The sequence below is a fragment of the Nasonia vitripennis genome, chromosome 3 (assembly GCF_009193385.2).
Source record: "Nasonia vitripennis strain AsymCx chromosome 3, Nvit_psr_1.1, whole genome shotgun sequence".
Classification (NCBI taxonomy): Eukaryota; Metazoa; Arthropoda; class Insecta; order Hymenoptera; family Pteromalidae; genus Nasonia; species Nasonia vitripennis.
The window spans coordinates 21,450,813-21,471,496 of NC_045759.1; the positions used below are offsets into that span (position 1 = coordinate 21,450,813).

General features: G+C 42.2%; 3 protein-coding genes across 13 annotated transcripts; 2 read left to right on the top strand and 1 right to left on the bottom strand.

Moving 5' to 3' along the window:
* The first annotated feature begins 1,390 nt into the window (after positions 1-1,390).
* LOC100117638 (zinc homeostasis factor 1) lies at positions 1,391-9,061 on the top strand. Of its 6 annotated transcripts, none has more exons than XM_032597965.1 (8): positions 1,391-2,125; positions 4,607-5,747; positions 6,063-6,173; positions 6,285-6,583; positions 7,109-7,344; positions 7,424-7,602; positions 7,693-7,779; positions 8,004-9,061. In XM_032597965.1, exons 2-8 carry the CDS (start codon positions 5,559-5,561, stop codon positions 8,451-8,453), a joined length of 1,551 nt encoding a protein of 516 aa, XP_032453856.1. In that variant the 5' UTR covers positions 1,391-2,125; positions 4,607-5,558; the 3' UTR covers positions 8,454-9,061. The 6 variants fall into 6 exon arrangements, with proteins under 6 accessions (XP_032453856.1, XP_008203436.1, XP_008203434.1 ...); XM_008205214.4 differs by having other exon boundaries at positions 5,412-5,747; XM_008205212.4 differs by having other exon boundaries at positions 5,415-5,747.
* An 826-nt stretch (positions 9,062-9,887) lies between these two features.
* Positions 9,888-15,558, top strand: LOC100117675 (painless). 5 transcript variants are annotated; one of them, XM_031927872.2, is made up of 6 exons: positions 9,888-10,020; positions 10,913-11,099; positions 12,167-12,754; positions 12,828-13,324; positions 13,396-13,920; positions 14,008-15,558. In XM_031927872.2, exons 3-6 carry the CDS (start codon positions 12,174-12,176, stop codon positions 15,126-15,128), a joined length of 2,724 nt encoding a protein of 907 aa, XP_031783732.1. In that variant the 5' UTR covers positions 9,888-10,020; positions 10,913-11,099; positions 12,167-12,173; the 3' UTR covers positions 15,129-15,558. The 5 variants fall into 5 exon arrangements, with proteins under 5 accessions (XP_031783732.1, XP_016840209.1, XP_008203438.1 ...); XM_016984720.2 differs by lacking the exon at positions 10,913-11,099; XM_008205216.4 differs by lacking the exon at positions 9,888-10,020 and having other exon boundaries at positions 10,096-11,099.
* On the bottom strand, positions 15,494-20,624 carry LOC100117718 (gamma-tubulin complex component 2). Of its 2 annotated transcripts, XM_001601830.6 has the most exons (17): positions 20,364-20,624; positions 20,111-20,281; positions 19,896-20,040; positions 19,641-19,812; positions 19,408-19,551; positions 19,180-19,334; positions 18,972-19,100; positions 18,723-18,899; positions 18,476-18,650; positions 18,205-18,398; positions 17,930-18,140; positions 17,683-17,851; positions 17,431-17,605; positions 17,208-17,351; positions 16,974-17,051; positions 16,026-16,186; positions 15,494-15,933 (listed from the first exon to the last, which is right to left on the bottom strand). In XM_001601830.6, the coding sequence occupies exons 1-17, from the start codon at positions 20,414-20,416 to the stop codon at positions 15,855-15,857; spliced, it is 2,532 nt and encodes an 843-aa protein (XP_001601880.2). In that variant the 5' UTR covers positions 20,417-20,624; the 3' UTR covers positions 15,494-15,854. The 2 variants fall into 2 exon arrangements, with proteins under 2 accessions (XP_001601880.2, XP_008203440.1); XM_008205218.4 differs by lacking the exon at positions 16,974-17,051.
* Positions 20,625-20,684: the final 60 nt, after the last annotated feature.

A 20,684-nucleotide genomic window follows, 5' to 3' on the forward strand; every position in this document is an offset into this window, starting at 1 on the left:
GATGGACGGTAGCCTATTATTTTAATACGATATAAACCTCAATTATTTCAATGACTTTTTTCACTTATATTCTGTTGACCTTAGTTCAGAGCAGTCCTTCAATATGAGGAGCCCACGCGTGAAGTATTTAAAAAATCATTAATTTCGCCAAAAGCCTAACAATGACAAATCAAGCACTTCAGAACCGGATCAACGTTTTTATTATTGGCGCATCGATCGGTCATCTTTAAAAAACTATGTTGCACACGGCAGTCTCGCTTATCGCCTCCTCGATCATCCATATCGCTTTAACCGATAATAACAATTAAGTTCATGCGTATTACGAGAGTAGGCGTGTTTATACGTAGGAAAGCGCAGTGCACACGGTCTGACATAAATTCAAGCACGAAAATTCTTGTTCAAACACAGGAAACGAATGTATTTCACCGAGACAATATTGATCGATCGGTTTCTCGTGCGCATACGCGATTCCGTGACCGTGATTCAATAAACGCTCTGATAAGGCTAAGCGTTTTTGCAAACACAGTTTTATATTATACTATAGTGCAGATAATCAATGTATAATTTATATCTCATGACGAAATTATTAATTCTCGATGCAGCACAGTACTTACATTCACGAAATCGGTTACCGATTTTGAAATACCAATCTACGTGCACCCATTGCCGATTCAAAGGTCTTGAGTGTTTATAACGTCAGCCATGCGACGCCCTGCATACGCAAACGTCGCGTGTACCTGCGGGCCTTGATTAAGGTCGTCGCTTGCGTTTGTTTTTGGACTGTCCAGCCTTGTCGCTCGATTACGTAATGAGAAGAAGAAAAATATGTGTAACAATCGTCGTTCATCCTTCTAACTTGTCGAGATAGCCTCGTGCTTTTATCTCGTGTCTCGCGTGAAAACTAATTGTTAATTCAGACGATAAGAGCGTAGGTATAGGAAAAAGTTTTTACCGTTCGTAACTTTCGCTCTCTTTTACGCTTATTACCCGGGAAATCGCCGGTAACGACGAATTCGTCGGCTTATCGAACACGCACGAAGTTATGTGAACTTACAAACGTGCATTCTTCCGTTTGTGCACAGGCTCGTCATGTATTCTCCAGTCCCGACAGAAAAAGTTACAACTCCGATCGAACCCACGTTGCTCAATAAAGTTATCGGTAATTTTAGCACCTGTACACGTGCGCGCACAATATATTGTCCAGAATCGTAAATCCGTGGAATATTAATGTATATGAAATCGCTGAGAGGGATAAAGCAATTATGCCAACTTTTTATCCGCTCGCGTCGGAAGTAAAAGCAGAGTAAAACACGTAACCATATCAACGAATTACCAGCCGCGCAGACGTGCATAAAAAGCACACGACGGTATGTGCTGTGTTATGTGTACAACATACACACAATACGCGAGCCAGCGGTCGAGCCATTTTCCAATCGTAGAGAGCCGAAACGGCAATTAAGCGATTAGACGAATACGAGAGTTCCGAGGCTGCCCTTACTTTTCCTAGCCCGTGGAGTGCAACCGATTTTCGCATTGTTTACCGCTGTGTGTATACAGGAGGAAAAGGTGCCTTTGCCGCGTTGAATATTATTTCTCTCTATAAGGTTTTTTTTATACTTTTTAGCAATAAAAATTGCCGATTAGATAAAAAAAAACGCTCCTCTCGTGTACGCGGAACCTCAAGCAGTTATCGTCGTCCGCAGCCCATCAAACTCTCTCTCTCTCTCCAAAAATACCGACAATTTCGCCGAGACTCGAGGCGCGGGTGTCGGAGATAAGCGATGTCCAGCGGATAATAAGCGCGCTCGATCAGGCCTGTACGTGTGCAATGTACATACACATGTATACACTTACGCATTCGTGAGCGTATAGATAAATCTATAGACGAGGGCGCCGCTCGTTCATTATCCGACAAGACGCTCGAGGCGATAAAGTCTCCGAGGCACGTCTCTCTCCGACGAGGTTGTCCGAGTATGTGATTCTCTCGCGGTGGATCGATTTTATACTTTGAGCATTAGTTGCTTTTTTCTAACCGGATATCGGACGACGATATTGTGCGACGATTGTGCGGTGCTGCGGACGGCGATTTGTTCTTTTGGGGAGAGGCATCAGAGGATTTTGAGAGGTAGGTGTTTTTTTTTTTTTATACGTTAGAATAAATCGATGAATTGAGAATAGTTGGTGACGAGCGAAATGGAACGATAAGATTCTTATCCGAAAATAGACATGCTGATGTTCGAACGAACAGCGATGAAAATGTTTCGATCGATTTATTTATATTGAACTCGCTATTCAATACGCGCCAGTATATAATTGTAAAAATGAAAAATCTCACGAGAAATTCTCACTGATCGAAAATATCAAGATAAGCAGTATCTCTGCTTATGTATTTCGATGAAAAAACAGCGTAGTATATCAATAAGTACATCGCACCTTATTTACTTTTCCTACTCTATTCGCTGTCCGATAAAAAGAATCGATCTCTCTCTCTCTCAGCCAGAGGTACTTGAACTTTCTAAAAGCTTTCCAAACAAAATGTTTAACCTCGAGAATCTTTTCCTAACCATACACGATAGTCGACGTAATCCCTTCGCGGAACCTCATGATCCCCAGCAGCATCAGCTTCCGCCTCGATCCCATTCAAGCTCCGCAGAGTAGCGGTGCACAGCATCCGATATAAAGCAGAGCGTCGAGACATTGTCAGTAGTCGCATACGCAGGACTCGAACCCACAATGCACGTACATATAACATAATACGCTCGCAAAGAGACGAATGTACCCGCAGAGCGAGTCAGGGCCCATTACGAGCGAAACGGATGCGCGTAACGAGCGCTTTGATAGTCATCCCGCTAGAGGAGAAGAACAGCCTAATACCGTGTGCGTGAAACTCGACGACCGTATGTATGTGGACTTTTTTCGTCTTCTTCTTTTTTTTTTGCGCTCGCAGCAAGTTTTAACGAGGGATGCGCGCGCGCGGATGAAAGTTTTCGCTTAGGCGCGACGAGAGAGTTTTCGATTTACTCGATTGGTGCAGCGCGGCGAGGAAAGTGCTTTTGTCGCGGCGATTAGGATGTCCATTATAGCGTTATTGCTTGAAACCAAACGGATCTAGGCACATCCCATTAGCGCTTTTGCTTCACTTTTGACAAGCTGAAAATATAATCATATTTCATATTTCACCGTTCATAATAATTGACTTTACACAAGTACGAAGAGTATACTCGACCGTTATAGAGTCCAAGTTTTATGGACGTGCTCGAATTAATTGCCGGGTAATGATCAAAGAAGGACACTTGAATCGTATAATTTAAGTATACTTTGGTCCTATTATATTTGGAGCTACTGCGGTAGAGCGGCGCTTTGATCGAATTACAGCGAATTGAATTAGCGAATGAAAATTATCCATTACCATAAATATTCCCAATTAATTAGCGCGTATGTATACATAATCGGTTACATAAAAGTACAGCGGATTGGAGATCGTTAATCTGTCAGTTGTGCGATAGTGTGCGTAGTCGCTTTTTTTACAATGAAATTTTAATTGCAAATCGATCATTCAATATATCCTGCTCGATCGCTTATCCACGCGGTGATGTTTCAAAAGACATAAATCTATACCAATTCGAATTCGTTGTTTTACAAATTTACAATAATTCGATGATATATATATCATTCGAAAATCATAGAAATAACGTTATCTTATATCTTACGAAGACATTCAATTTAACCGAAACTTTCATCGCGCGTATCCCCAGCACCGCGGAATAAACGCACGCGTGCGCAAGAACGCGCGATCTTGAAAACGTCGACCTTCGATCCGCTCGACTACTGCCGTATGAATCGGAGTAGCCGCGATATATCGCTCGGCTGGCATTTTTTCACTATTGATATCAGCAGCCGAGCTCCTATGAATTCGCATCCATAAAATCGATTTACGCGACAGGTGCGGTGTCGTTTTGATTAACAAATCTTTGTTTTCCACTCACACATACGCACACGCACACACACACACACACACACACCAAAGTCTATATATCGTCAAAAACAAAGCGCAAATAAGCCGACGCGATACAAAGGAGAAATCTACCACCGATGACGCCTCGCATCGCAAACGTTTGCTCATCGAGCCTCGATATCTCGCGCTATCTCTATATCGTCCGCGCGCGCGAAACCAATATACAGTCAAAATAAGCTCCCGTGCGATACAGTCCCTCTCTTCGCCCAATACCTATCATATACTAAGCGAGAAGATAACGCGGTACGAGTCGAAGAAAACATCTGCGTTAGTCAGTCGCTCTCTCTCTCGGCTGATGTGATTTACGAGAGGGTAACAGGTCGGATTATATTCGTATTCTCCCGCTCGGGAGAAGCAAAAGCTTATATAGTTGGCTGAATCTGTATATCGCTGACGGGAGCAGTCGGCTAGAAGCGAGAGCTGGAAGTCAGTACAGTCAGTAGTTCGCTGGCTGTGTCGGTCGCGCGACGCGACGATCGCGAGCGATGTCGGTACCGGTAGTCTCGCTCGCTCTTTATACCAAGACTGGATGCCTCTGACGATGGTCAATATTTTATACTTATACATTGGATTTTATTTTTACTTTTACAGATCACAAGTGCGCTCGAATCGTGGTGCAGTGAATTTTAGTGAACTATATTCACGTTTATTTTTATTAATTATTATAATAGAATAATATCTGTGTGCACGATAATATATAGGTTGAAACGTTCTTCCAACGCGGCAAGCTATCGTCCGCGTTTTCGCGATGCTTTACGAGTTTGTAACATCGCCAGAACTAACGTTGCGTCTATATATAATACTTGGAAGAACGCGTTGGTGTGCCCGCGCGTGCGAATAGAAGTTTATTCGAATCATTGTCGTATATAAGCTCGAATAAGAGTCGGTCTTCGATGTTTCCTCGTTTAGAATCTCATTAGACGCTATATTATACACGTAATTACGATTCATACGCCGAGCAAATTGATTATATACATCCGATCGTTAAAACTCTTTGAATTTCGCTCGCCGTTAAACGTACTTTCGAAAGAATTCAAAGCAGTGTCAATGTCAATGCGTTTCCTTTGCCTCCGTCTAATTGTCCAAAGTTCGGTTGTGCAATTGCTGCTTTACATAACGTTAACGAGATAGACCCGCGTAAACCTTTATTTATATTCATCGTGATAAGTTTATATCAGATAATACAATGACCGGCGAGACGAGCGTCGCCGATCGCGATTCCCCGCACGTTCGCGGATTTTATTTATTTTTTTTTTTTTTTCGTTATCTCGATTGAAAAAAAAAAGAAAAGAAAAACCAGAACTCTCGATATTCCAAAACAATCACCACCTCCCATACAACACAGCGTGTTTCAATGTGTAATAACGCAGCATCTCTCGTGCGCGTGTCTGTTCAGCAGAGCCAACATCGGCAGCAGCAGTGGAGATAGGCTAAGGAACGGTACTAACTCTCGTACTCTATACTCTACTCTCGCGAGCGAGAGCCGACCGGCGGCTGGTAGACACGTGTGTTTATAGATAGTGAGAGCTAGATATAGCGAAGAATGGCGGTGAAAGAGTGGTTCAGGAAGCTCAGGCCGGTCCAGCTCTATCTCGTTCTGTTCTTCACGATCGCTTACTTCGCCGTGGAAATCGTCGCGTTCTACGTCTCCCACACGCTCACTTTGCTCATCAATGCCTACCACATGCTGTGCAACATCGTGGCCCTCATCGGTTGCATCGCTTCGATTAAGGTGAGTTTCTTTGTCTATTTTTTTTTTCACCCATACGCGCAACTTTCCTATGCTCTCCATTTCACGTGTCACGGCGTAAATGCGATATTCGCGCGTAGCGCATTACACTATCCACTGAATACGCGCGCATCTCCGGTGCAGTACTTTCACTGCGGGGATTGTCATTGAGGCCCTGTCCGTCATTATACGCGCGCCTACTCTTTCCGTTTCGGAGAAATTTTCTAATAACAATCGTAATTCATTCCTTTTCCCGCACGGATCTTTCTGGAAAACGAAAGGCGATTTTTTTTTTTAAATGTTCTCCTCTCCTCGCAGTACGAAAACGAAGGCAACAAGAGCCACGAGAGTTCGTTGGCGTCACTAAAAGATTCGGCGAGCAGTTTGGACGAAAAAAGCTTGAACCAGCCGTCGACGAAGAAATCCAAGGTAATCGTTTCAATCCGCGCTCGCCCTATAACCGATTCGGCCGCGCGGAATTTAAAAATAGAGTCTACGCAGCCGCGAATAAATCAAATAGAAACCTAATCCGTGTTCCAGCAATCCAAGTCGGAGCGGCGCATGAAGAATACCTTCGGCTGGGCCCGCATCGACGTCGTGACGATGTTGATCTGCTGCGTACTGCTCGCCTCGTTCTGCTTCTCGACGATCGTCGAGTCGGTCCAGACTCTCCTCCACATCGACCATCTCGACGCGATGCACTATCCTCTGCCCATAATGAGCATAGGCGCATCTGGAATTCTGCTGAATGCCTTTTGTTATTTCTTGATCGGCGGCTACACCTTCAATCAGGGAGTTTTTCTACACTTCACTCAGAACGGCGAGGTTGTGCTGAAGAGGTGAGGGCTTGCTTGTTATATTTCACATCCGCCTATGATATTAGAGTCGGCTGTTTATTTAAGAGAAAATTCGCCTTTTATTATTATACCTAGCAACGATTTCCTGTTGTGCTCTATCATATCTTACGGTACAAGTTCACGATACCGCAAACTCAATTTTGCCCGCACTGGCGGTTTAGATGAGCTGTGTATTTTTTAATCGAGTCAATTCCTCGGAAGCTAGCGGAAAATTCGAGGAATCGTTATCGCCGCGCGATTTTTCGATCGAAATTTGAAAGGCTAATTCACCGGCGCTGGGAAATAATCTATGTGGTTTCTCACGGAACTGGTTTAAAATGTACCAGATATTCGTTCGCGGCTCTTCCCTATACCAGTTATGGATACTGTAATATTCGAACCGGTTTCGATCCCTCTGCGCTTATGATAAGGAGTTTCTTTTTTCTACTTATGGCACGGATCATCCTCTAATACGCTATTCCAGAAATATGTTTTGTATACTAAGTATTGGGAATTGATTTGACGCAGGAGCCCAAACACGGAATCGACGTCGGAAGGCGAAACGGATCAGACTCGTCGCAGTCCCATAGTAGTGCCGAAGAGCCAAGGGCTGCGCGAGATGTGTCGCGACGTCCTCGGCTGTGTCCTGGTGATGATCGCCTCGTGCCTGGTCTACTTCACCGACAGCCAAGTGGCCAAATTCGTCGATCCCATCATCGCCATCATCTCCGCCGTCTCCCTCTTCTTCATCAGCCTGCCTTACAGTGAGTTATATGAAAAACCGTTAAACAATACTTTTATTTTATAGGTATTGACTAACGTTTTTCAATCAACTTTTTTCAGTGAAGGAATCGGGCCTGATTCTCCTGCAGACAATTCCGAATCACATCAACATCGATTCCCTGCAAAAAGACCTCCTCGCGGCGTTTCCTGACATCGTGAACGTGCATGACTTGCACGTGTGGCAGCTCAATGGGGAGAAAGTCGTCTCGACCGTTCATATCATTTACGCCGATCCTACGGTAAACAATGCCTTGCTTTATCGTTACAGCTTGATTGATTCATTGTTGACCATCTGATGGTTTATTCAAATTTTGATCATTAATTCGCAGGTGTGCGCCAGGATCACCGACCAGATAACTGCCTTTTTCAATGACATGGGGATAACCCACGTTACCATTCAGCCGGAATTTTGCAAGGTGAGAATCGTTTCGTTGCACAACGAATAACTTTAATCTCATTTTAATCGCATTGTTTGCTTTCCTTGAATCGCTGCTCCTTCCAAGCGTTTGAACGTTACGTATGTACAGAGGGCAGCGTCGTATCTTACGCGACCTGACTCTGCAATTACAACAAAGTCTTTCCGTACAGATGTGACATTTGTTGGATAAATCGATTAGAACAATTTATTTTTTATTTTCAGATGAAACCACACACGGGACCACACATCGACTGCCTAATACGCTGCCAAAGCAAGCACTGCAGCGCATCGACCTGTTGCTCGCGAGACGAGCTTCTCGACGACGACGACCACCACCACCACCACCACCACCACCACCACCACCACGACCACCACATAGTCAGCAAGAAATTCGGCTCCAAAGAGATCCTCCCCGCCGACCCGTCGCCCGTCGATCTCAAGCGTTTCACCATAAACGTCAGCGAGATAAACGAGACGTCGTGCGAAACCGGCTGCGTCAAACGCAGTATCAGCGCCAGCGAACTGACCGTCGAAGTCAGCCAGAAGAACCACGACAATCGTCGTACCGTCAATGTTGATATTGTGGAAAACAAAGCGACGCTCGAGGTGCTACAGACCAACGACGACGAGCTCGCGATAACGGAATGCAGCGACGACGGGGAGGAACGATGAGAGTATAGAATATATAAGACGTGTGATGTGTGGATGAATACGTGCCTTATATTGTAAATGAGATTTTTTTTTAAGAAATATGTAAGGAAAACGAGAAGACTGGATGCTATAGTATTTTAAGTTACGTATAGGGACCGAGTCGTCTATTTTGTGTACAAAGAGTTGTTGCTCGCATGTGTGTGTGTGTGTGTGTGTTGCTGATGTATCTACAGTCTGTGTATAATGTGAATATTAGGTTCAATTTGTATACGGTATAGATGCCACGAAATCTTTGAGAGATTCTCAGTGTGCTGAGACAATAATTTTTTCTATTCTACGGGACAATGTATTTTGTACAAAGCCACTTTGCTATAATTAATACGCAGTTTTGAACTTGTAGCTAGAGAAAACAGCGAAATGACTATACCGTACGTTATAGTTGAATAGCGAAGGATTTAAATGATGAGATATATGTAATATTTTTGTAAGATGTGTATTGCCCTGTGTACATTTTATGAAGTTTTACACAGACGAGTTTCAAGTCTATCTTTCTATCATACCATTGTATATCTGTATTTCAAGATTTTAAACAATTATATAAGATAAGAGATAAACCTTTTAATAATTGCTTCTCTTTTCTTCTTTCATTTATGTTATATACCAACTCACCCCCTTTACCGATCGAGTCGATTTTCCGATCGGTAGCTCGACGTACGAAATATGTAATTATACGGATTCATAAAGGAGGGCAACGCTGTCGTGATTTTGCTTCATTCGGTTTTTACCATTGATTATCAAAACAAAATAATTGATTTACTGTGATTTGATTTAACATACCTATTGGCGCAAAATTGTTTACTATATTATTTAAAAATCGGTTTACAGTGTATTAACAAGTAAATCTTTATAAAAGCGACAGTCATTTAAACGATCCAAGTAGATAGGTGCCGAGTACGGCAAGACATTCTTTTCCCAAAGTCTGCCATTATCAATTAATCCGCGCGTTTCATCGTAAGAATTACGCGCATCCAAGAATATAATACGACGGATGAAGTAGACAGCTATACTAATGACGCCTTGTCTGGCGGTAAAATTTATCCGTTTTGTTGTTAAAAAAATTCGAGATAAACATTCAATCAATACGACATAAATCCGATCTGTTATTTACACATCCATTGACCCTTTCCAACAGTGTACAACAATAACCGGACGATATATCTCCGAGAAAATAAAAAAACTCCAGAATCAATTACTAGAAACTTCATCTGAATGAAGCCGTCACACTAGCTCATGTCGGCGCATAATTTAGAGAACGTCCCTACTACCTACATACGCAGTACACGCGCGTCCCCTCTCCCTCACTACTGCTTCAATTGAAGTCTCTCTCTCCCATACACACACACACACACACACCGCGACCGCGTCTACCAAGCGGTAGTAGAGGCGACGAGCAGTACCGGCGCAGCTGCAGTTGACCATCGGACCGGCCGTGGTATCGGGTGTCAAAAGCCGACGTTGACAGCGTATATCACGATAAATTGTAAAAAAAAACATACACATAGTTGCAGGTGGTGACGTTTTTATATCGGTAGGCGAATATAATATTTTAAACTTGCGGGTTTTATATATCGTTATTTTTAGTTTTTTTTTGTTTCTGAGATTGACGGATGTGTTTGTGCAGTGCGAGATGCAAAAAGTGACGGCTTTGTGTTTTCAATGCTGAAACCGCGAGATCATATTCCGCGGCTCTGAGCAATTTTTCTCTTCTCGCTCTCGAAGCTTATTAATCCGCGATGCCGAATCGGGAGATGCATTATTTGTTCGATTTGCATTTTATGAAAGCGAGAAGAGAGTGAGTCACTTTTATGATTTTCAAACCGGAAACAGTGCGCCTGTGAGAGATACAGCCTGCGAGAGGTGTGGGTTACGTAAAAATTGTGCAGTTTGCAAATCTGCAGAGCCGAAAACTCGTTTGCGACTTTCACAAACCGACCATTTTTTCTTAGCGCAGTAACGCAGCTATCCACAATGCCGTTCGTTTAATTAATCTCCGCGGACATTAACGCTGTACCCGCATCTCGTCTCTAGAAAAAAAAAAAAAAAAACATCCTTCAAACCGTTGAAAACAATAGCCCGCGATCCAACACAACACGTGCTCTCATCGTCTATTTAGAAATCCATCGATACCGAACACACTGTGCGGGTGAACTCAACGCGTCGTGAGTTAGTTGCGAATATAACACACAAGGCTCCCAGTCATACTCCTGCCGCTGGGAGGAAATAACGTTCATTCGGCCGAGCGAGAGACTTAGCGCATAATAATGCGCGCAGCCTTGTAATGGAGGCGCGGCTATGTGCACATTTTTCTCCTGCTCAGACTTCAGACCGGCGAGAAAAGACAAAAAACCGTCGTCGGGCCTCTTTAACCAAACGAAAAAGAAGTAGCTCTCCGTTAATTTTTTTATTTTTTTTGGGGAAAGGACCATCGGTACGCAGTGACATCATCGAGTGAGATCGACGAATGTAGGCGATTCCCGATTCCCTTGGTACGCCCACGCGCGAGTGAGCCGTTTGGGCTACGTCAGCTTCGCCTGGTCGTATAGCAGTGTGTTTGTGGTCGTGCAGCCGACCACTTGAGGATTAGCCGCGGTGATTATCTGTTTGCGAGTGAGTCAAAGTTTTGCAAATTTTCGAAGCTCCAGATGCGAGACCGCCTTTTATGGGTGAAAGACGCACGTTATAATATATAGTGTGTGATACAGTGCGCGTTTTATATTTTCGCCCAGAGTTGGAATAAGTGATTAGCTTTTTTATAGAGCTGTGTGTGTACGAGCGCTGAATGAGGTGGTAAAGTAATTGGCTGGGAAAAAAAAAGTCTCGTTAAAAGAGAGAGAGAGAGCGAGAAATTCTGAATTTTCGAGAGGACTATACCTTAATTGCTCGTTTAATCGTTCTGTGACTCACTTTTCACACAGGCTCACGCTCATACTCTCGAACCGTATTTTTTTCGGTTGCCGTTACGTCACTTTTCCAGACAGCCTCGAATCTCCTCGCGTGAAAATAAAAAAAAATAAAAAAAAACGCTATTATTTCAAATCATATCGCGGTATTATTTTCTCTCTTATCCGCTTATTCCCGCACATCGAGCGGACGCACCGTAGAGCTGAGCATTTTAAAAGCACACCGTAAGTGAAACTATACACTCGTCCCACAGCAGCGTAGTAGCCGCGTATAAAGGGAGAGCGTTTATCTGCGCGTGTAGAGAATATAAAAAGTGGACTGTCGTCCCGGCGCAGAGTTGAGCAGTCGATAGCGTTGAATAAGTAATGAAAATCTGATTTTAGGAGCGAATACATAGGAGAAAAGCGTAGGTACAAACACACGTGTGTCTGTGTGTAAGCTCAAATCAATACTCGGACGAAGGCGCTTATTACGAACGCCTTTTTGTTATTGCTCATTTTGTCACTCAACACCCGTGTCACCTCGAATGTAGTGCAGTAGTCGTGTCCTGTGTTAGCTCGACGCTAAGAGGATCGACGAAGTTTTCGAGGAAATCCGCGAGAGATATGTCGAGGATTTATCCGGAAAAGTGCGATGCTTTTTTTAACTTTGAATAGTATTCATTTTTAACTCGGTTACTTAGCATACGCGTGAAAGACCGTTTTTGAAATTTAAATCCGCTAACGGCACAACGACGATCTTTCCTCCACTCGTATAATTTTCAAAATCCACAGCCCGAAAATGGACTCCGAGGACGAGGCCCTCGAGATGCAGCTCCTGCAGGAGCAGAACGCCGACCGGTACACGCCCCTGATGCACCTCCTGAAGAACAACCACCTGGCCACCTTCAAGAGCTTCGTCCGCCAGGCTCTGAACCGTCAGCCTCCGAGTATAGACGTGAACCACCTGCTGTCGTATCCCGAGCACCGGACTTTCCTCGACGCTGCAGCGAGTTTAAACCTACCGAACTTCGTCGCTTTCCTCCTCGAAGTAGGAGCCAATCCGAACCTGATCAACAGCGAGAGGAATCGAGCACCGATTCACTTCGCTGCCGAGGCGGGACATTCCGAGGCGTTGGAAGCGCTGCTGAAAGACCGAAGGGTCAACTTGAATTTGGAAGCCGGAGGACTGACGGCTCTGCATTACGCCGTTAAGGCCGACTGTGGAATCTGCACGAGACTCCTGCTCGATGCGGGAGCCAGTCCGAACATACCCAACGGTAAGGGGATCACGGCTCTGCACATGGCTGCCGAGAAGAACAGTCGGGAGATGGTGCAGCTCATCATCGAGAACAGCACGTATCTCGATCTGGACACTTTTAGGTATATACAGTTAATGTTGCTTTGTAATAAGACGTAAACATCGTGTAAACTCTTGAAACTTCGTCTTCGACAGAGATCGGAAGAAAGACACGGCTCGCACGATCATCGAAAAGAAGTTCCCCGACCTAGCCAAGTACCTGCCCACGGAGTCCTCGGTCCCGCCGGATCCGCAGTACCTGCTAAAGTACTACCTCTCGGCGAACGACGAAGCGAACTTCCTGAAGGTTCTCGGGACAGTCGAGGACCTGAACGGCTTGGGCAACAAGTCCGAACTGTTGAGACAGGCGGTAGAGAAGAATCTTCGCGCCACGATGAAGGAGATGCTGGAACGAGACGGCCTGATGGACGAGAACCTCTACGAGATCGCTAAGGTCGCGGTCGAGAGGGGACACCCGGAGATACTCAAGGAATTGCTGAAGAAGAAGCCCAAGATCGCCGAGAGACTGCTGATGTCGGCTTGCCAGGAGCTCGGGGTGCCGAGCAAACCTGGCCCCGGGAACAGGAACAACAGGTTCGAGTGTCTCAGGATGATCATGGAGCAGGGCGATATCGACGTCAGGCAGGAGGATGGTAATTATACTTACATTTATATAATCATAAATTTATCGATATGGAAAAACTTACGTGTGTTGATTTCGCAGACAAAGGCAACAGTCCCCTGCACTACGCAGCTCGCGCGGAGAACCGAGAAGCGATCGAGTTGCTGCTCCAGAAGGGCTGCTACGTCGGCCACATGAACAGCTTCGGCTCACCCCCGCTGGCCCACATGGCTCCGGGTATCCTCGAGCCTCACCTCGACGAGTGTCTCACCAGCTCGAACGAGCGCACGGAGGAGTACGAGATCATCATGAACTATCAGAATCTCGTGCCCCACAACACTCAGTGCGGAGCCGACGTCAGCTATCTCGAGCGCAACCGACGTCGAAGTTCCTTCAAGAACAGGTCGTCCAACCCCTGCAGCGAGACCGAAGCTCTGCTCTTCATCGCGAACAACAAGAGCCTGAGGCATCTGCTGAAGCATCCGTTACTGGCGTCTTTCTTGTATTTGAAGTATCTGAGGATCAGGCACGTGTTGTACGTCAACTTCTTTCTCTACCTGGTTTACTTCTTCATGCTGATCTCGTACATCTGGGTCATCACCAGCGAGGCGGAGCTTGAGGCTGAAGGTGAGTGTACTGCGATGGTCGAAAAGATTGTTTTTTTTTTGTTTTTTTTATGAATGATGTTTACTGTAACTTTTTATGTTTTTGAAGAGCTCCGCTCGAAAAATCTCACCTCGATCAAGCCCAAGCAGGACGACGACGTTGACGTGGCTGAGGAGGAGAACGGCATGTTCGCCAATTTGGAGAATCACCCCATACACTCGGCTCTCCTGTTCGCTGCCCTCATCTATATGATAGTCCGCGAGTTGCTCCAGTTCATCTCGTCGCCTTTACACTACATCGGCAGTCCGGAGAACTGGATCGAGATCACCCTGATAGGACTGACCGGCGGACTGCTTCTTGGCGGAGGGGTGAAGCTCGGTAGTCTAGCTGCCCTCCTCTCGACCTGGGAGTTGGTTATCCTTATGTCTCAACATCCGCGCATGTCCACCGACATCGAGATGTTCAAGACAGTGACGTTGAACTTTGCGAGATTTCTCTTTCTCTACGTCTTCCTCATCCTCGCTTTCGCCTTCGCCTTCTTCGTCCTCTTCAGGGATCCGGAGAACGAAAATTTTGTACAGCCGCCTCTTGCCTTATTCAAAACCATAATCATGTTGACAGGCGAATTCGACTCGTCCGACCTACCCTTCTCGCACTTTCCCGTGCTGAGTCGACTGGTCTTCTGCGGCTTCATCTTCTTGATAGTTATCATTCTGTTGAATCTGCTCAACGGCCTGGCGGTCAACGACACTGCGGAGATCCTCTCGCAGGCCGAGCTCGTCTGCCTGATATCCCGTGCGAGACTCGTGGCTTACGCCGAGCGCATCGCTGTTGGACAGCCCTTTGTTCCTAAGACCCGGCTGTGCTGTTTCATAAACTATCTTCCGTGTCAGAGTCTGACGACTGGGCCGGTGAGGTTCATGGCCAGGAGGATCTTGCTTTTCCCGCGGTACCTGCCGCACTTCACACTGAGCGTCAAGCCGCTGAAGAATTACGAGATCACGCTACACGGACGACCTTTTACGGGCAGTAGATGCTCGACGCTCAAGATGGATCCAGTAGTCGCGCAAAGGGCCAAAGAGATCCTCGAAGCGAAGGGCAGAGTGTCCAGCGAAGACAAGATCTTGGAGGAGATCGAGACGATGAGGCGGAGGTTCGACGGCATCGAGGCCATGGTGCGCGAAATCAGGGAGACCGTGAGGAACAACAACCTCAACGCCGAGGACTAGATCGTCCGAGTGGATCGAATACTTGTTTAACACTGCCGATACATTGTCTCGTATTCGTATACTCTACTTGACTCGACTGTTAGATTGTTATGTACAAATGTTGCCTGCTGTGCCTTGTGTCTATACTACACGATTTTGCTTTTTGAAATTGAACGCGTGTTATGGTGACTCTGCCTGACAATTAACGTTTTGACTTGTGAATCATCGACAACTCTAATACTCCGACTTTCCGATTCGTCATTTTTTTTTTTTTATTTCACGGCAGCGAGAGATTATTTTTCTTAGCGCATACATAAAATGTTATTCCTATACATATATACGATGTACAAATAATGATAGCTTCGTACGTTCAATGAAGATACAGGTTTTTTATGAATGAATATTTTATTATTCCAGATACACATTAAAAATAGACTTTTCCTAAAAGCTATTTGAGATTGTTTTTCTTTTCCTACAACTCACGTGCACTCCACAATAATATCAGTAGTAATACTCTTATCAATAATGGCACATACAACTGCTAAAATCGAGATAATACTTTTTACAAATAGTACGTTTGAAAAGACTTTTTTGAATACTTTGAATTTGTCATGATTTGATTGCTTTCGGTTGTATACTTGTAGTTGTGGCAACTCAATTACTAGCATCGTGTATCAATCGAACATGCCTCTCAGATTATGTTTTTTCGATACAGAATAATCGCCTGATGTTTGACATAGCTTACGATCATCCGGATACATCTTGCGTCCTTTTCTCGGAATCCCTTTGTACAAGAACTTGGGTATAAAATAGATTGAAATCCAACCTGGTTACGACATAAAGAATTTTTTTTTACTCAAGCACAGGAAGAAATAGTTTGAATATTTGAATCGTCAAATAAGACCAGTGAATACTCACCGACAAACAACGTTTAACAATTTTTCGTTACTATTATCGCACCCTAAATCACAAATTCTGTTCAGCAATCGAATGAGCACATCAGTGAATCGATTGTCTAGAAGAACAATTTTTTCTTCAAAACTCGTTCCCTCTGCGCTAGAATTGCCACTGCATTCAGACTAAAAGAGAAATGAAAAATCGATCAAACGTCAAGTGATTACAGGTAAAATTTACACTGAATTTTGAAATAAATCACAGTAGTAATGAAATCATTGTTAATTGACACTAAATGAAACGCTTGAAATGCAAAATGCTTGAAAAGCGGGTCATAGGTGTCGGTGTTCTTCAGACTTGTCTTTTAGGCTCTGGGTTCTTCTGTTCATCGAAATAATCATGCACCTTTTCTACGCACATCTTTGAGAAAAAAAAAACAGCTAAACTATCTTAATGAAATAACCTACATGTAGATAAATAAATAAAAATAAGTCATGTAATATCCAATTGAGTACCTGGCTAAACACAAGATACAAGACAATCAAACACAACTAAAAAATTTAAATACTATAAAAAAAAAATCACTTGCGTCTACTCCTGAAAAAATGGACATATTGGAACTAAAAAAGACACTTAAAATTTATATTTTCTTGAGAATACAAAATACTGACTTTGCGAGTGCTTGAGTGACAAAGTGATAATGGTTTAGTGTTTAATTCGCTAAAGCCAACATAGATTGCTTGATAATCAGTATATTGTATTCTAAATGAAAATTATTCATGCCGAGTTCAGAAGTATAATCCTTGGACATTCGGAGCGCTGAAGTGGAGGAGCCTATAAAAATAGCAAGATGCAAATGTCGAAAAAAATTGTCGATGAAAAAGCAAGCATCTGATTTTTCTAAAACTATTTAAACGGCAATGCAGATCTGTGAAAAAAAAAATCATAATCGGACTGGCCCTTGCAAAATACCTCTGGTTCAAAGACGTCATCTTGACCGGCATCGATCATGGAAGTCAATTCCGCATCAATGAAGTAGCGGCTCATACGCTTTACGTGAATAAGACGCCATTGAAGAAAAATTATTTTATTTAATCGTTTGGAAAAAGAAACCACATAACAACAAACTCATCGTGGCTTTTTAAAGCTATTTGCTTGTGTTAAGATAAGCAGTAAATCGAGTAAAAATATTGGTTTTATTCTTACCTGCATAAATTTACAAAACTCGATGCATACTGCACATATACCCGTGATACACGCTAATAGTTCCGGATCCGTTAACATACATTCCTTTAAATAACTATCTTGCAGATCTTGATGGACGCTCAATACATCATCGACGTTACTGACCTGAATGAAATGGAGTATTACAATAAACAATTTTAGAGGAAATATCAAAATTTTTGAAAATTCAAATTGATGAACGTACCTTGCTCATTTTGTTTAAAAAGGTCAACCAATTCGGTTCTATAACTTCAACCATCATGTAATACTCGAGATGTTGAATGCAATCGAGCATGCGCTGTCTAACGGAAAATGCTTGCCGATAAGCCATAGCTGCTTCATGAGTAAACGTTTTAGCAATTTTGTTGCTAATCCATACTCTGAAAGTCGTTAGAATTAATTGAAACCACAGGTTGTCGATATTTTTTAATTTCGTAAGCAAAGTTTGTAAAGTTACCTGCACAACAATCTTTCAACATGCTTACAATAAAATAAATGTCTAAACAACATTTGGTAACAAGCGATTGCTTTTCGATTAATAACTAATGAAACTGGCCATTTTACATCATAATTGAAGACGAATGCTTCTAAACCGGTTAAAGTCTTGTCTGCTTGCGAACAATAGTCTATAAAAAAATTTAAAAAGTATTATGTTAGACCATCACAGCTGTGTATTAATATATATTTTCATAATAGGTAGGCACCTTTCTCTTCTGTCGTTTGAATGGACAAGATTCTAAACATTTGGTACTGCAAATCGTAAGGCAATAATTCTGGTTTCAAATCGTCTTTGTAAGGATCAAAATCTGCAGTTGACATTCTCAGTGCAACTTCTAGAAGCGACGATAATCGATGAGTAACGATATCGTACATATTTTTACTCAGTTCAGCTTCGCATAAATTCATGAATTGAACCTAGAATAATAAAAAAAATTTGTATACTTTGATAACTCTTGATGCATTTAATTCAAAAACTTACCACAAAATCTCCTTGTGCCAGAAGGAAATAGTTTTTGACACTACGCAAACGTCCCATCAGATCATTTTCTTGTATCAAAACTTCCAATAAAGTTCTAGCTGCTTCTGAATATGCTCTGTCTATAGCAGCAATGAACTTTTGATCCCTATGTTGATAAACCAAAGGTTCTTGTTTTCCCCACTGTACAGTTTTTCCTGTTTTATGGGATTTCACAATATTAGACATTTTTACGAGAGCATTATGATTTAAAGCGAATTTTGTTTGAACATACCACATTGTCGAATAACGTTGAAGTATTTTCCAGTCCTGAGTATTGTTTGAGCATGCTCACTAAGGAAGACCGGGATTCGTTCTGGCCTCATGGTATATCTTTTTTCCCAATAGTCAGCAGAGTAGTCTATGGGCAATTCTTCTCTTTGAATAAGTTCATTATCTTCTACAAAAAACTATTGAAAAAGGGTGTTAGCATGTTTCTCAAAAAAGTATTGACAAAGTTTATAACTTGATTGATAATCTACCTCGTGATACGGGTCACATATCACCCCTTTGTACACCCATTTTTCTAACGTCTGCATATATGGTACACTAGCAGCTTTAATTAAAAATAAACATAATTCTTTGCACTTAGCTTCTCCGCTCATATTATTAATTTGTTCATGAAGAAGACTCAAAACTTTACCGCCTCTAGCACTAGCCTGTAAGTAGATGCAATACAAATTATTATTCTGTTTTTGCATTAAATTTTATAAATGATTCTGAGGTCTTACTTTGCAAATGGTAGAAGTGATCTGGTTTAATATTGACATAGTTGTCATTGTTGGTTGCATATAGAACCATAACTTTTGTAAATTCAGTTTTCCTCGAATATGCTCAATTTCCAGTTGCACAATAAATAACTGGAATGGAATAAATAGGTCATATATTTTGAACAGTTAGTAGTTGATTTATAAAAAAATATAGGAAAAAGTTTAGCACCAAGTAATCTCTCAGCAAACAGCTTAAGGCTCCTCTTAAGGCATGATTGACTTGTCCATCATCTGGAAGAACTTTTTCTTCCACAAAGCGAACAGTCATTGAATAATATGAAGCTAGTGGTAGAATTTGTTGAGCGAGTTGTTTGAATGATATACCTACAAAAACATAATTTTAGTAACAAGATTTGTCTCAACACATGGATTATTATATGCCCATAACACGACATACCAACATCAGGTGAGATTTTAAAAGTTATAGGACTGTAGGGGCTTGTAAGAGGTTCAGAAACTATGTAGGATCCATCAATTCCTTTTAAACACTGCAATATGTCCCAAAGAAGTATTGATTCTTGTGACACTGATGGTACAACTTCTATTGTTAAAAAAAATATTAATATCAGTTTAAAAGTTACTCTAATTAAAATTGACCTAATCATAAGTTTGCTAGAAGTAAATTTATACTTTGCGTAAGTGACACTGTGGCATCTGCTTGAAAATCCCATGACAGACGAGGTCTCTCTGTAGACCAAGTATGCCTCATAAGCATAGCATCATTCTGCTTGTTAACTGAGCAAACTTGTTTGTTTAATTTCTTTTCCCCTTCAACTACAGCTTTGATGACATTTTTGAAAATCTATCAATAATAATAAATTCTTAAACTTCAAGAATGAACCACACAGAATTGATATCTTTTAAATCATTGATTGGATTACAAACCTTAGGTAAATCTTCATTGGTAATGGTTGCGCTCTTAGAAGTTGTTCCAACTAATGGAGTAGAATTTTTAGCTAGATATGTCTTGAGTTCTCTGTCTATTGATATGAATTCCAGCAATTGCATAAATGGCCCAAGCAAATCCACCCTAAAAGAGATATTCAATGTTTAATATTTCATAAAAGCGAACAAAATAAAAACATGGTTATCATATTTACTTTTTTGACAAAAGTTCCTCATATTTTTTAATAAATAGCTCTGGATTCGGGGAATTTTTGGCAAGTTGTCGAACACAACTTTGAGTAGCTATGGTATTCAAGGCCACTGGATTGGTTGTTGCACCTTCTTTTTGCAAGCGTTCGACATGTTTCTCTGGTGCAGATGTAGAACTAGTAAAGCAAGATTTGGATTTAATTTATATAATTCCATACATCTATCTCTGCTCTGCATTTTTAAAATGCTCTATCTTACCCAAGAAGTTCAATCAGTTCAACAACAAGATGATGAAGTTTGAATTCACTCATTTTAGAAACTCATTAATTCAAATATTTTCTTTTGTAAATAAGTACTCGAAAATACTCAAATAATAGAGAACCTCAAGCAATTAGGGAATAGATAAATCCATATATAAAACATGTTTTTAAACAACTTCTAATAAAAACACTTAAACTACATGCAAACAACCACTTTTAGTATTTGTTTATGTTTTCCCATGTTCGGGAATATACATTTGGAGGACTTTAACGAATAGGTTATGTATCACACGCATTGTACGCCATCTACGATATAATC